The sequence below is a fragment of the Orcinus orca genome, chromosome 1 (genome assembly GCF_937001465.1).
Source record: "Orcinus orca chromosome 1, mOrcOrc1.1, whole genome shotgun sequence".
NCBI classification, from domain to species: domain Eukaryota; kingdom Metazoa; phylum Chordata; class Mammalia; order Artiodactyla; family Delphinidae; genus Orcinus; species Orcinus orca.
Genome location: NC_064559.1, coordinates 56,461,024 through 56,478,142, shown reverse-complemented (window position 1 = coordinate 56,478,142; position 17,119 = coordinate 56,461,024). Strand labels below are relative to the sequence as shown.

The following is a 17,119-nucleotide window of genomic DNA, read 5'->3' as shown; positions in this document are numbered from 1 at the left end:
AAGCCCCCCAAATATAAGGAGCAAATTAGATATAACTTAATATTTTAAATTTTAATAGATTAAAAAAGTAAATAAAACAAAACAGAAACAAACACCTTAGTCTGATTGTCCTGTCTATTGTCTTATATTAATGGTGGGGTTTAGACCAATGTTTTCCATAAATACAATTAATCCTCAAGTTACCTAGTAATTGACATTTTTCTCTTGATGCTGTTCATTTTGGTTAAACTCATTTTATGCAATGTTAAAATTGATAAATGTAAAGACATTCCATGGATATTGGGTAAATGGTTTGTCTGAAAATTTCCAAAACTTTTCTAACACCCATTTTGTGTGCAAAAACCTTAATTGTAGTAGTGCCATACATCTAGTTTATTAGGAAGCTCAAAGGATTAGAGTTATATTTATAATTAACTTTCATCTACTTAGAGGGAAGAACACTTATTATTGTAATTGTTATTGCTCAAAAGGCATAATTTTACTGTATGTTACAGTCTATTGGCCACCATCATTCTCATGAAGTTCTTTAAGAAATTTTTCGTATTTAATACCTTTGCTCTTGAATAACACCAATAATTTCATTTCCCTTTGGGGCATACAGCTGTTTCCAGCCTACTCAGTGTCATGTCAGGGCATAAAATCATCTTGACAGAAAGGTCTAAATTATAAATAGTCCCATAATGACATCCAGCTTGGGTGGTACATTTATAAAAGGAGTTATTAAAGAAAATGTCATTCTAACCTATTACTGTAACTAGAATCCTTCACAGTTCTGCAGCCATCTTTTGGTACAAAAATTTGGTAATACTTGCATATGTAAAACATTTAAACAGGACTATTAAATTTACAAGTATAAAGACATACTAGGGATGTTGGATAAGTGGTTTCCTAAAATTTTCCAAAACTTTTCTATGACAAATACATGTCTTCTCCCTTTCAAGACTGCTGAAAAACGGAGTATTAAGACTCCAAGGTTTTGGGACTTCCCTGGTGGCGCAGTGGTTAAGAATCCGCCTGCCAATGCAGGGGACACAGGTTTGATCCCTGGTCCGGAAAGATCCCACAAGCCGCAGAGCAACTAAGCCCAGTGCGCCATAACTACTGAGTCTGCACTCTAGGGCCCGCAAGCCACAACTACTGAGCCTGAGTTCCACAACTACTGAAGCCTGCACGCCTAGAGCCCATGCTCTGCAACAAGAGAAGCCACCACAATGAGAAGCACGTGCACCATGACGAGAGTAGACCCTGCTCTCTGCAGCTAGAGAAACCTTGCACGCAGCAATGAAGACCCAACGTAGCTGAAAAAAATAATAATGTATGTTGTTTTTTAAAAAAAAGAAAAAAGACTTCAAGGTTTTGATATTATTCAAATAGCATATGATAAACATATATATATATATATATGAAAAAAGAAAAAGACCAGAGGTTGATTTATCTCATTGTTAGCATAACAATACTTAATTATGAGATAGCAGTCAGATTATCAGAATCTACTTCTAGTAATACTTTTAGATTGTTGTGGAAATAAAAATTGAAAAATGCTAATAAGCATGGATTAAGAGTAAAACAAGATATTACAGATCATTCATGTAAATGATCATAACATTTATTTTTAATTAAAAGCAATAGAATTTTATTGGCCTCAGGATCAAAACAGTAGTGGTCATCAGTAGTCATTTTCTTTACTGGGTAAGGTAGGTAAGGGAAGAGTTTGTGCTTTTGTAATCATTCTCTTTCTATAGAGTTATCAGACTATATATATTATATGTAACAAGAGGCTTTACTAACCAACAGGTACACCAACTCTCCCTTTCTAGGTCTAAGGCAAATAATGGCTCTCTTTCCCACTGAGTCCAGTCTGAACTTCTCAAGTCGTCATCACTAGCTCACAAGATAAATCACTGCTAGTTTAAAAATAAGCCGATGGTTTTAGCGGGCAAATGCTGAAAAGCAGATGGATACAAATAAAACAGGGGTATCATGGAGTCTATTCCCGGCCAGTTCTCTTCAGTCCATAAATGCTGGAGAGATGTGTTATGTTAGCACCATATGTTACTACATTTGTTACCTGAATCTTGGTCGCTAGTTATTAGAAAGGAGCAAATGAAACTGTGAAAGTTAAGACTTATCTTGATTTTCTAATGTAAAGCACGTGTATCTGAAGTTTTAATTTCTTAATATGGGCATCTCTGAGAAAACAATAAATTTATGCTACCTCATGGTTTAAATCCTTCAAAGATCTTACCACTGCTTATAGGAAGGACCTTTATGAATTTTCCCTTGATAATCTCATTATATTCCTTCATTGCACTTTACATTTCAGTGATGGTGACCTGTTTTTTTTGTTTGTTTGTTTGTTTGTTTGCGGTACGCGGGCCTCTCACTGCTGTGGCCTCCCCCGCTGCGAGCACAGGCTCCAGACGCGCAGGCCCAGCGGCCACGGCTCACGGGCCCAGCTGCTCCGTGGCACGTGGGATCCTCTCGGACCCGGGCACGAACCCGCGTCCCCTGCATCGGCAGGCGGACTCTCAACCACTGCGCCACCAGGGAAGCCCCAGTGACCTGTTTTAGTTCTTCTCTACTAGACTGTGAACTCTGTGAAAAAAAAAGTCCCAGAACCTTGCACAATACCTAGCATGCAGTAGGACTTCAATAAAGTTTTAAATAATTGAACTCTAATTGTATGCATCTGGGCAAAGCACTTTGGCAGTGAATAAATTTTTTTCCCACTTTTAGTGTTTTCTAGGTCAGAGTAGTGAAGACTGGAGGTAAGAAGCAATTTAGAGTATCAGAAAATCCAGATTTTGTGCCAACTCTGAATAGTTGAGTTTAATTCAACATGCATTTATTGTTTTTTAATTTGGACTGCAGAGACAACTTATAAAGACAAGAGCATGAGTACTTCAAATTTTCTTTCGAAAACTGAGTCATAGATGTTGCATTTCAAGCCAAGTAAAGGTTTGATTATTTTACACTTCATGGCTTTTTAAAATTCCAGTTGCTATAACAACTTTGATATTTCTTTATTATTTTTAGCACTTCAGTTGCCATAACAATAAGATATCTTAAAAAAATAGCAATTTTCTTTTATAAGGGAAAAATCTCTTTCAATTAAAAATGAATTTGAATCAACATTTCTTTCCTATAATGTGAACCCATTATTTAAAATGTACTTGTGCTGTTCTGTTTTCATATAATTTTAACAGACTTTGCCAGGAAAAGTTTTAAGGTTTAACTTTTCCCTCTATTTTTTTTATTGTACAAAAATTAAAGGGAGGTAACTGTATTGAACCCATTCTGTGAGATAATATTAATACTTGATGGGATTTCATTGATATAAAAATCTTCTTAAACAATTTAATTTCCAGATTTGCTGTTGTATAAAGTAAGAAAAGAACATGAATGATTGATAGCTCTTACATGAAAGATGTAAGAAAGCTTGGAATTTCCTTTTTTCCTGTGTTATTTTTAGGTGTATTTATTATGTCTGTTGCCTTACTAAAATAGTTACCACCTCACCTACCTAGAAATAACTGACAGTTCAGACCTGAGCTATGACACTTTACTCATAGAGAAGTACTTCTGTTTACTCTTGGATAAAAAATTCTTATAAGCTTAGTTTCTGATTTTTAATCCTCTAGAAAATTAAAGATAGCAAATTAGAAGAGGAACGAAGAGTACTGCTATATTTATATAGAGTCAAAAATATAGGGAGCTATGTATTCTTTTCTATGCAAATAGAGTCAGGAAATATAGGGAGCTATATATTCTTATCTAGGTACCTAGTTACTTGTAGAAATTAAAGTCTCTCTTGATTCAATAGACATATATATTGAATCCAAGGTATGATTGTGTTATAAGATAGTATTCTAACTGACATTAACGGTGATGATCCCAGCCTACCAGGCAAACATTAAATTATGTTCAGAATTCTCAATTTAAGAAGGAGAGGAGTGGATGATACATCTTATAAAGATTTAAATGTAAAATTGTATAAAGTAAAACAAAATTTAAAAAATTATAAAAGAGAAACCTTCAATTATCTGGGAATTGCAGGATCCATGTAACTGAGATTTTTATGGCCCAAGGTTTGGTAATTCTTATATTACTGTGTTGCTAATCACATAAATTTCCTAAGGTGTGTAGTCAGGTTCAGATAATGTGTTTCTTATGTGGGCTTCTCACTGTTGTGGCCTCTCGCATTGCGGAGCACAGGCTCCGGACGCGCAGGCTCAGCGGCCATGGCTCATGGGCCCAGCCGCTCCGCGGCACGTGGGATCTTCCCAGACCGGGGCACGAACCCGTGTCCCCTGCATCGGCAGGCAAACTCTCAACCACTGAGCCACCAGGGAAGCCCAGTGTGTTTCTTTTAAGAATGTACTTTTTAAAAGGAATGTTGAGGGAGTTGGCAACTCAAGAGAAAAGTGAAAGTATTGTTTTAAATTTCCTAATCTCAACAGGTTACTGTGGGTGTGGTTTCTTAAGGAGAAATGACTAAACAAAAAACCTGTTGATAGTAAAGAATATGTTTAACTTCATTATCAGTGAGCTTTGAGTGAACAACTGCTATATGCTTTTTCTGGTTTATTTTTAATTACTAATTTTCATAACCAACTTTAGAAGTTAAGTATTATTATCTCAGTTTTACAGATGGAAACTGAGACATGTGGAGAGAATGATGTACCCAAGGCCTCACAGTTAATAAGTGCTACAGCCAGTGCCAACCCAAATCTGGCTCATTCTAAAGCCTACATTTTCTTCTCTAAGTCACAGTCTTTCCTAGTCTTCAAACTAAATAAATGTTTATTAAAGGTAATAACATAACTTGGGGAAAATGGAAGGAAAGATCATACAGTGCATGGTTTTATTTTATTGTTCTGCATACTATTTTTGACCAATTAATTTGATTTTAAGTATATATTTTGTATTTGAGGGTTTCCCCCACTAAGAGTTAAACATCCCCATAAATTAGTATTTTCTTTGTCCATTTTCCTTTGTGATTGACGAAAGATAGTGGATTCTCTCAAAGGTTTTGCTTTCTCAGACAGTTGTCTTAGGCCCCAGCTAGCTAAGGCAGTCTCAGAGTATTGTATAACTGGCACTTAATAAGAAGTCTTTTCTCACTCAGTGTCTCACTTGCATCTGGGCTGTTGTGTCTGTGAGTACAAACAGTGAGCCATGAGTCAGGTATAATGATTGAGAGACTGTGAAAGTAGACACGGGCTAAATGTACTTATTCTGTCCAGCAGTATCTGTTCTTTTAGACATTTCAGTAGCCCTTATTCTTGGTGGGACTTTGCTTCTGAGGATTCTGATATTTTTCTTTTTCAACATCAATATTTATGATTTCCTGCCAATGCCTTAAAATGCACTCGAGTAATTTAGGTCTCTAATTTGATGGTGTTGCACTGAAATGGGGACACTTGAAAAAAGCAAATGCAATCATCTTTATCATTCTCTTCAGCTATCACTTACATATGGGTGAAATGCACAGATCTTAAGTGTGAACATTTTGGTGAGTTCAACACATATGCATGCATATAACCCACAGCTATTAAGATAGAAAATCTTTCCATCGTCCCTGAAAGTTTCCTTATACCTCTTACCAGTAAACACACACGCACACACAGACACACACACACACACCCCTGAAGCAAGTATGTTCTGATTTCTTTCATCAAAAATTAGTTTTGCCTGTTCCAGAACTTCATTGTATGGACATATCACATTCCCGTTCATCCATTCCCCTGTTGATGGATGTATGGGTTGTTTCTAGGTTTGGGCTATTAAAAATAAAGCTGCTATGTACATTTTTATACAAGTCTTTTACGGATATATGTTTCTGTTTCTATTGGATGGGATTGATGGGTCATAGGGCAGATTTGTTTAATGTTATAAGCAACTCCCAAACTATTTCAAAAATTTCCAAGTTGGGCCATTTTACATTACCACTAGCAATTTATGAGAGTTTCAGTTGTTCTACATCCTTAGCAACATTTAGTGTTTATCAGTGGCTTAATTGTATCCACTCAAATGGGTATATAGTGGTATCTCATTGTGATTTTACTTGGTCTTTTCTTGATGACTATTGATGCTGAGCACTTTTTCATTTTCTTGAATGACCATCTGTATATCTTCCTTTGTGAAGTGTCTATGTCTGTATTTTTCCATTTTGATTGACTTATTTGTATTTTTATTAACAAATTGTAGGAGTCAGTTATGTATTTTGGATACAAGTTCTTTGTAGGATATATGTTTTACTAGTATTTTCTCTCAGTCTTTTGACTTGCTTACTGATTTTCTTAATGACATCTTCTGGAAAGCAGAATTTTAATTTTAAGTATAATTTATTTTTTATGTTTAGATCTGTGATCATTTCAAATAATTTTTTGTGTATGGTATGAGAAAGGAGTCTAAGTTTATCTTCCTCCAGATATTCAAAATTTTCTAGTGCCCTTTACTGAAAAAATTTCCTTTTCACCTTGACTTGTTTTAGAGTCTATTGAAATTCAATTGGCAATTATGGGTTTATTTTTGGACTCTCTATTCTTTTAAGTCATCTGTTTGCCTGTCCTTATGCCAGTCTTGATTATTGTGGCTTTATAGTAAGTCTTGAAATCAGGTTGTACCAGTCCTCCAACTTTTTTCTAATCTTTTCCCAAGATTGTTTTAGCTATCGTAGGTCCTTTGTGTTTATATGTAAATTTTAGAATCAACTTCTTAGTTCTACCAAAAGCCTACTTGGATTTTAATTGGAATAGCAATAAATCTGTAGATCAATTTGAGGAAAACAAATATTCGTAACAATATTGAGTCTTCTAATCCATAAAGATGACATATCTCTCCATTAGGACCTTTTAATTTTTCTCAATGACATTTTATAGTTTTTAGGATAGAGGTCTTACATGTCTTTTATTAAATTTATTCATATTTTCTGTGTTTTGAGGCTGTTGTAAATAGTTTATTGTTTAAAATTTTCATTTACTATTGTTTGTTGCAAGTATATAGAAATGCAGTGATTTTTATATACTGACCTTGTATTATGACAAAATTTACTCATTAGTTCTAATGGGATTTCGGGGCGGGCGTATTTCTTATGTATACAATCATGTCATCCTTTTCTTGTATTGCTTAACTATTTTTTTATATTGCTTATTATACTGGTTGGGACCTCCAGAACATTGTGCATAGAAGTGGTGCGAGCAGACGTCTTTGCCTTGTTTCCAGTTTTAAAGGGAAAGCATTTACTCTTTCACCATTAAATATCATGTTAGCTGTAGGCTTTCCCATATAGTATCTTTGTTAGGCTGAGGAAGTTTTCTTCTGTAGTGCCATAAACTTAACATTTGTTAAATATTTTTAATTGTTAATAACTTGCCTCATAATAAAATTAAGTTAACTTACAAACTTGTTTTCTGCTCTTGAGGGGTCATGAAATAGTGGATTCTAACATGTCCCACTTTAGAGAGTTTATTTTTTCCTTAGCACTTAGACCAAGTTGCTTTAAAACTACATTTGATAGTACATTTAAAATACATTGACACTGCATTTTGCAGCATTTGACATTCTTAAAATGATAGGTAAGTAATCATTATCTCTTGCTAGATATGATTTTTCAAATCAGTAGTCAAATATTCATATTGAATTGGGTTTAGGTAGAGGTATAGATGAATAATATTGTGCTTACTTTGAATATATTAGGAGGCTAATTATTTTCCCCCTGCAATCTGGTCATGTATTTTATAGCTTTCTTGTGAATCTTGTATGTCATACAAGGGATTGTAAGGAACTTTGCATATTTGACCTTCACAAAACTGGTTATTAGTGTTTTTCTGTCTTTTTATAGACTCGTCAAGCTATTTGGTATGCTTTTATATTAACATTATACTAAACACTTATTTGTTCAACTCCTATTCTTTGCCCAACACTGTAGTGTAGGCACTGGAAATATAATGAGGAACAAAACAGATGTTCTTCCCCTCATGGAGCTTGCAATCCAGTGAGGAAGACAAAACTGAACGAAAATATACTATAAACTGCGGTATGTGTGGAATCTGGTCTAATCTGGGAATTCAAGGACGGCTCCTCTGAGGAAGTGGTATTTGAACTGAAGCCTGAAGATTGTATCTGAATTAACTAAAAGAAATGTGATGGCATATTAAGCAGCAGGTTCAAATACCCTGAGGCAGTAAGGAGCATAGCAGATATGTGTGTGGGGGGGGGGGGAGGAAGGGTGGAGTGGAGGGAGGTAGAGCCAGTTTAGCTAATCCTAAATAATGTAGAAGAGAAGTTAGATTGAATAGATATATGGAGACCACATTTTATAGGACCTGTTAGTATTTTATCCTAAGGGCAGTGTAAAACCACTGAAGTATTTTAAATGGGAGTGATATCATCTCATTTGCATTTGGGAAAGGTTATTCTGCCTGTTTTGCACGTAATGGATTGAAGAGAGGCCACAGACCACTCAGGAAGACCAGATTGGAAGCCACTATAGTGGTTCACACACAAGATGGTGCTAGTTTGTTTAGGGTAGTGGAGGTGGAGAAAAGTTAACAGATGGGAGGAATAGTTGAAGAAATAAATTCTGAATCCATACATCTTTTTGTACCTTTAGAAAACCTTTTACTTTACCCTATATTTGTTTTTTACAATGTTGGTTGCTCATTTCTCCTTGATAATCATTGCCTACTGTTTATCCTATTTACCGTCGGTGGCTAATGATCCTCTCTTCCTTTGCTATTTAGATCCTATTGAGCAGTTGCTTGAGTTGCTTAGATGACTAATAATGAAATATTGATACATATAAAAGGACATATAAAACATATTTAAGGTATAAATGAAAAATTAAACATCTGTGATGTATCATCTCAAGAAGTTATACAGTTTTAGCTCTTAGAAGTAATTCTGAAGTAATTCCAAATAATGGTTCCTCTTAGATATTTCACAGCTAGTGTTCAACAGTTGAAAGGAGAAGGGGGGTGGTTGATAATGACTAATAAGAATGACAAAAATAAAACACCTAATGACCCCTAAAATGAAGAGAATTATGCATAATATAAAAACAAAGAGTGCTTTATGTAATGAGCTGTGTAAATATGATATTAATGCTCTTGTTATTAGAGCTTCACATTATAAATTAGTTTCTATTATAATCAGATCAGAAAAAAGGATGGAAAGGAAGAAAAGTGAGGGGCTAGTAAAAAATGTCAGTCTCAGAAAAGAAGAAAATTACCTTGTTTGAACTCCTGAAACTGTTCTTTTTGAAGTTGGTAGAAGAAAAGAAGGAAGCTTGGTGGGTCAAAGCTATTGCTTCTTAAACTCTCCCTCTCATACTATCATATACCTGTGGCAGCATGTACAACTAGGGATTATTTACGGTATTCTTAGACTCAAATCCCTATCAGTGATTATTTGTTGGAAATAAATGTGTCAAACTAAAGTGATCTAGGGACTTCCCTGGTGGCGCCGTGGTTAAGAATCTGCCTGCCAACGCAGGGGACACGGGTTCGAGCCCTGGTCCGGGAAGATCCCACATGCCGTGGAGCAACTAAGCCTGTGCGCCACAACTACTGAGCCTGCGCTCTAGAGTCTTGAGCCACAACTACTGAGCCTGCGTGCCACAACTACTGAAGCCCGCACGCCTAGAGCCCATGCTCCACAACAAGAGAAGCCACAACAATGAGAAGCCTGCACACCGCAAGGACGAGTAGCCCCCGCTCGCCACAACTAGAGAAAGCCCACGTGCAGCAACACAGACCCAATGTAGCCAAAAATAAATAAATAAATTTAAAAAAAAAGTAATCTAGTATTTGAATTTCCCTAAATGATATTTTTTGCCATTTCTCTGATTTAAAAAATATTATGATTCAAAACTTGAAAAATAATGCACAGTCTATACTTTTAGAAGGATTTCTTTTTTTATTTTGGTGATGAGGTAGCTTTAATTAATAGCATTTTATTTTTCAACGGTTTTATAGTAAAGCTTCGTATTTAACTGTCTACATTCATGAATATTTATCACCTGTAATTTTTATTTTGAATATTTATTATTATTGTGAAAGAGAGTTTTAGTTAAATAGAATCTTGTTTGATTTCCATGCTTTTATGTAACCCTAAAAGTCAAAATGCTTCCCTGTAAAATAGGACTTTCTAGCCTTTTTATATTAAATTTAAATATTTACTTTCAAATCTCAATATGGTACTCATTCTAAGATTGTTATTCTTATTTCATACACTTTTCTGGTAATGAGCAATATGCTTCCATTCTTTATTCCACCTAACCCCCTGAAGATTTTAACAGTAATATGATCTTCCTGAAAGGCAGTTCAGCATGGAGGAAAGAATAGATCTATTATTTATTATTATTTAGAAATCATTTTTTGAAATCCAAAATAATTCTTCTTAGACATTTCCTGACTAGCTGCTCTAGTGGAAAAAAGAGGGAATGAAGGAGGAGTTCATCAAAATGGTGTTAAGAATGACAATTTTTTTTTTTTTTTTTTTTTTTTTTGCGGTACGCGGGCCTCTCACTGTTGTGGCCTCTCCCATTGCGGAGCACAGGCTCCGGACGCATAGGCTCAGCGGCCATGGCTCACGGGCCCAGCCGCTCCGTGGCATGTGGGATCCTCCCGGACTGGGGCACAAACCTGTGTCCCCTAAATCGGCAGGCAGACTCTCAACCACTGAGCCACCAGGGAAGCCCAAGAATGACAATTTTGATCTGTTTCATTCCTAGTTTCATGGCTCTGTAATAGTGGGCAAGTTATACTTACCTTCTCTAGGTACCCACTTTCTTCCTTTGGAAAATGATAATGATGGGTATCTACTTCATAGAGATTTAATATTTTTATTGAGACAAAAATGTAAAGCATATAGCATAATGCTTGGCACATAGAATATGCTCTAAGTGTTGATTATCCATTTTCATCTCAAATTTCCTGATTCAATTCTGAAATAATGTGTAAGGTAATTCTAAGTTACTTTAAGAAAATTGCTGACCCCATAAGAAATATTTTTAAAATAGTGAATGTTTGTCTATAGTAAGTCAAAATAAATGGAAATTTTTTTCTTTTCTTTTTTCTTTTTTTTTTTGCCGTACGCGGGCCTCTCACTGTTGTGGCCTCTCCCGTTGCGGAGCACAGGCTCCGGACGCGCAGGCTTAGCGGCCATGGCTCACGGACCCAGCCGCTACGCGGCATGTGGGATCTTCCCGGACCGGGGCACGAACCCGTGTCCCCTGCATCGGCAGGCGGACTCCCAACCACTGCGCCACCAGGGAAGCCCCAAATGGAAATACTTTTAACCTCCATTATATAAATGAGCTTAATTACTTTCTTCTGACTTGGGTATGAGTAGCTCAAGCACTGTATGACAAAGTTCTTTGACTCTTTTTCTATTAAGCATTCATTCATTTATTTCTAATGTCTTCTCTTCTGAGGTCATATTTGATCTTAAATATTCCAGCAAATAGATTTTAGTATAGAGGTGTTAGTTCCAATGCTTTGTTTGTACAGTTAAATACATCAGATTCAGCAATTTAGTGTGGGTGTGGCAGGGATTGGAGAGATTACAAAATAACTTCTATTAATCAAAATATATTTTAAAGAGTAAAAATAGTAGCTCTATCACTTGAGTTCATGAAGACTTAGACGATTTTTAATAATTAATAGGTTTTTTCTGCCAATGAGCATTAGATTACTGCTGACTTTTTAGTGTCATAGTACCTTGTGGTAGTTTCTCTACAGGGTTTAAAGGTGTATCTCAGGGTTTTTCTTTTTTTCTGTCCTGCTCATAGGAAATAATCTTTACACATGCTATAAGGAAAATACCTCTAGAAATTCATACGTGTCATTAATATGTTATAAGGATCGGTCAGTTCCACTGTGTTCTTTTGTCAATCTTGATCGGAGCTTGCCGAGTAAGTCTATAAGCCTGCATGTGCCTGGCAACTGTTACCTAGTGACAGTTTCAGCTGCAGTAGCCATTGGCTGTGCTGTTGATTGGGGCAGGAGGACCGAGTCACCTTTCTGATGGTGAGTTCTTCTGCATCAGCTCAGGATGAGGAGGAGGAGCAGGGCTTCGGTTCAGGTGGAGGCAGTGATACTGAGAGACTGTGAGGAATACACCGACAGCATCTCGGTAACTGCATCACAGTAAATCGGACTTCTGAATCAAGCAGCCCAGCCTAGCAGCTGATAAGAGTGAATGTAGGTGAGAAGCATTGTTTTATTCCTGTAACAAGAACTATTTTGTGATAAGTGAAACTAGGAATGTGCAAGGAGGAATATCCTGTGGCTATTATTATAAAAGAAGAAGGACTCCCCTGAATGCCTTGGTGGTGCACAAGAAAATAACTTTAAGAAGAATGCTTTCTGTTAAGCTCCTGCATTGTTCCTGAAGGAAATGTTTCTATTTCTAACGCATGTTCTTTCTACAAAAGGTATGACAGCAAAGACTGACAAGAGACTCTCTGAAATGCCTGTACTTTAAAAAAGACTTTTGACAAATGTTAACCTCATATCAGAATGACCTTGGAAGCATTTTGGATGGATTCTATCCTGCCAGTCTTTCAGTATTTCAAACTCTAGGATTTAAACTCATCTTGATGCTTTAGAAGTATTTTAAAACAAGAACATCTTATAACCTATCTAATGGCCCCTGCATTAATTGAGCACTTGCTCAAAATAGAACACAGAACTAGAAGAGGCATTTTCTTAACATATGGCTGCTATATAACTGCAAATATAACAAACAAGGTAATTTTCCACTTTGAAAAGGTTTAGTTGAAGTAATGATTTAATGTGTTAATCATTTAATGAAAACAGAAAAGATATAGCAATATAGATTAGAAAGCCTACTAGAAATACCTAAGTAATAAATAATGGCAGCATTTCTAGTCAGAAGCTCAGAGCATATAGGAAAGGTTCTGTTGTCTAAATTTCATATATATTTACACATATTTGTGAGATATAGGTGTGGTTGCAAAGGTGAGAAATAACTTTGAGCTGTATATTTTATGATCATGCTCCATTATAAGGAAGGTGGTGTATCAGATAATGAAGGTTGTTTTCAGTTATTGATGCTGAAACTAATAGCAAAAATGATTTTATTTTCCTTTTGAAAAGGAAGGAGTATAAATTACGATGCTGGTGGTAGCACCAGGAACTGTAATGGACTAAAACTCTTTTCATCTGAATGCTTACAAAAAATGCATGCAGAATTAAAACTTCAGAAGTTTTTCATATTTTGTCAGTATTGACCCATTGTGTATTATCTTCTCTACTGGAAGTATGCTTTTTTTCTCTTATGAGAGTTACAGGGCAATCTGGAGTCCATTACTGCTGTTCTGCTCCTTTGTGCCCCAGTAGAGATGAGTCTTTTAGAATTAATCTTGTTGGAGAAGGGGGTTCTTAGCTTTTGAGAGAAAAGAGAGAGAAATGGATCATAAAGTTGACCCACCAGCATCAAACCCTGAACTGAGCCAAAGACACACTTTGCCACAATGAACTTTTTCTTAGCTTTCCAACCAAATCTGAGATCTTAATTATTTAAATTCTACAATATGAATCCATTTCTCCTGACAGATGAAACAGGAAGCCTGAGCCTATTTAAGGTTTTTTTCTCACTCTTTCGAGTTGATCCCTAAGAAACTACCTTTCTGAGGAGAACAAATGGCCCACAAGAGCTTTTCTTCCTTTGGCAATTGCTTTTTTTTCTTTTACAGATTTAATTTTTCATAGTGCAAGGTATTATTGAAAAGTCCATTTTCTCTAGAAGTGCCTTGTGTCTGCAAAAAGTTGTTTGAAAGCACCGGAGGAAGCTAATCGGTGACCTGTTTTTCACCTCCTTTCTAGCTTATCCCCCTTCCTCCCCCCTCCCAAAGCTGAGGTGTGTTACTGCTGCACTGAGGCTGATGAAGAGACTTGAGTACTCCCTGGGATGCTCAGCTGTGACAGAAGCGCTGCCACTGTCTACTGAAGCTGATTCTGAGACACTCATGGGCAGAGTTTAGCAGATGCTAGGCAGGGCACCTGCTTGCTGTAGCCAGAGCTGCAGGTTCTTTTAATTCCAAGCCATGAATGAATCCAGGTGGACTGAATGGAGGATCCTGAACATGAGCAGTGGCATTTTGAATGTGTCCGAACGTCACTCTTGCCCACTTGGATTTGGCCACTACAGTGCGGTGGACGTCTGCATCTTCGAGACAGTTGTTATTGTCTTGCTGACATTTCTAATCATTGCTGGGAATTTAACGGTCATCTTTGTCTTTCACTGTGCTCCACTCTTACACCATTATACGACCAGCTATTTCATTCAGACAATGGCATATGCTGATCTTTTCGTTGGAGTTACCTGCTTGGTTCCTACTCTCTCACTTCTCCACTACTCCACGGGTATCCACGAGTCACTGACTTGCCAGGTTTTTGGATATATCATCTCAGTTCTAAAAAGTGTTTCTATGGCATGTCTTGCTTGCATAAGTGTGGATCGCTATCTTGCAATTACCAAGCCTCTTTCCTACAATCAACTGGTCACCCCTTGTCGCCTGAGAATTTGCATTGTTTTAATCTGGATCTACTCTTGCCTAATTTTCTTGCCTTCCTTTTTTGGCTGGGGGAAACCCGGTTACCACGGTGACATTTTTGAATGGTGTGCCACCTCTTGGCTCACCAGTGTCTATTTTACTGGCTTTATTGTTTGTTTACTTTATGCTCCTGCTGCCTTTGTTGTCTGCTTCACTTACTTCCACATTTTCACAATTTGCCGGCAGCACACCAAAGAGATAAATGACCGGAGGGCCCGATTCCCTAGCCACGAAGTCGCTGCCTCTGGAGAGACTGGGCATAGCCCTGACCGTCGCTACGCCATGGTTTTGTTTCGGATAACCAGTGTGTTTTACATGCTCTGGCTCCCGTATATCATATACTTTCTTCTAGAAAGCTCCCGGGTCTTGGACAATCCAACACTGTCCTTCCTAACAACCTGGCTTGCTATAAGTAATAGTTTTTGTAACTGTGTAATATACAGCCTCTCCAACAGTGTTTTCCGGCTAGGCCTCCGAAGACTGTCCGAGACAATGTGCACGTCTTGTATGTGTGTGAAGGATCAGGAAGCACGAGACCCCCAACCTAGGAAACGGGCTAATTCCTGCTCCATTTGAAGAAAACCACACAGTAAATCAAATGTAGTCTGACAGTAGTTTGGGATTGTATTCTTGCTTCATCTGGAAATTTGCCACTAGAGAAATATTTACTAGAATAGTTGACTATGAGAGGAAGGGACTAAAGGTTTTTTTTTCATGGAAAAAAAAAACCCTGAAGAAAAGGATGTGTAGAGGGTAATCTCGTGAGATAATTGTAGTGTGTGAGTATGAATGTGCAGTAATAGGCAAAATCAAACACTGAGGATGGAAAAGTACCTCAGATCTTCCACAGGGCATGAGCAAAGCCCCTGTCGTCTGTCTCTCTCTCTGACTGGACTCTCTCCTCTGTCTCTGTCTCTCTCACTCTCTTTGTGTTTGTGGAAATTACTTACATAAATTGCCCTTTACAGAAAAATGCTACATATTATATATGTGGTAAAGTATAATTTTTTGCATCAAAGTGTACTTGTTTAAACTCACTTATCTACAATCCCTAAACGGTCTCTCCATGGAGGATGCATAGTAAGCATTGTATTTTATTACCTGCCACACAACCATTTTGCTTGTGTTTTTATAATATCCGTAGCACAAAATTTCTGCTATGAACAAAAAGAAACAGTATTTTTGTTTCTTCTGGGTAAAATTATGCTCCCTCCTCCTTCCTAACAGCTTTTTTTTTTTTCTCTCCATTTTTCTTGATCTGCATCCTTTGGCACCTTAATCCAGAAGTGTCTTAGCTAATGAAAGAATCTACTATATAAAAGTCATAATGTTGAATGATTTATTCCTTCCAAAAAAGCATTCAATAGGTGGTTTGAGATATTGTGTTAAGTATTTTTAATGGCTTTGGGAAACATTTTTATTTGTTTTCTTTTGAATTAGTTCATGTGCCCAAAGTGGTGTCTTTTTGTTTCTTGCAGGGGCTATAGTTAAGCTTTGTTTTTCTTTAAGCTAATTCACAGATAATTCTAATGCAGATGCAGAGTACTCACTCAAAAGTGAGATATTGCTCTTAAAGCTACTTGTGTCCTTTTTTTTTCTAAAGAGTAAAATATTAACCTTTTTGTGTTAGATTTACAAAGCTTATTGTTGTGTCTGCTAATTATTTGTATGGTAAAGCATTTGCACATACTATATTTTTTACAACAAAGAAAATGTAAATTACATTATGTGATCTGTGCCTAATGTCTTCTTAGCACACTATATAGATCAGTGTTGCTTAAGTCATCAACATTGGACAAAAATATACAAAAACTTCTTTTAAGAGAAAAATACTTTTGTGTAGTTGTTATTTAGATATTTCTATTAGACCAAGCTGCATTCTTAGTGATGCTGAGAATAAAATATACTTAATTATCAAATACAGGTAAGAACTGTCAGTATTTTCTTTTGTAATGATCTGTTTTCATATTCAGAGATTAAATTAACTTATTTTTTAGTGTACTACATGGAATTGTGTAGTAAATTGTCAGGGGTTTAGATGTAGCAAAACAGCATTTGGGAAATTAGTAGTGAAGCAGGTGTAAGTGCTAAAACATCTAAATCTTACTTTTTTTACCATAAGTTTCCTGCCTGACAGATATTTTAAAATTTATATCAAACTACTGAGTATTTTTCTTCTCAGCATTTTTTATTTCTTTATTTTATGAAATGCATTTAGTGAAATGTGCCTATGACTCTTCAAATTGGAAGCCAAACATGTTTGCACACTGGTGGTTTGACTTCAGAGGTCTTTTAGTAAAAGAAATGTCATCATTTTATTGAGGTTGTTCTGAGCCCATGTATATTTTTAAACATGTAAGGAAGGTTTAAAATAAAGAATAAAACAGTATTCTACGTATTCAAAATCAGACTTTGCTTCAGTTTAATAAAACACTTAGAATAAGAGTTTACTGTTGGGGACTCAAAATTTGTTTCACATTTTTGTGGTTTGGGTTGTTTACATTAATTCTCATCCCGTTTGCCATTGACATC

General features: G+C 36.3%; 2 protein-coding genes across 11 annotated transcripts in view; both read left to right on the top strand.

Annotated features, from left to right (window-relative positions):
• RABGAP1L (RAB GTPase activating protein 1 like) overlaps window positions 1-17,119 on the top strand; it is a 684,401-nt gene that overhangs the window by 215,937 nt on the left and 451,345 nt on the right. The gene's annotated exons all lie outside the window — the stretch shown is intronic.
• Window positions 11,358-16,981, top strand: GPR52 (G protein-coupled receptor 52). Its single transcript, XM_049715964.1, has 2 exons — window positions 11,358-12,758; window positions 13,857-16,981. The coding sequence occupies exon 2, from the start codon at window positions 14,078-14,080 to the stop codon at window positions 15,161-15,163; it is 1,086 nt and encodes a 361-aa protein (XP_049571921.1). The 5' UTR covers window positions 11,358-12,758; window positions 13,857-14,077; the 3' UTR covers window positions 15,164-16,981.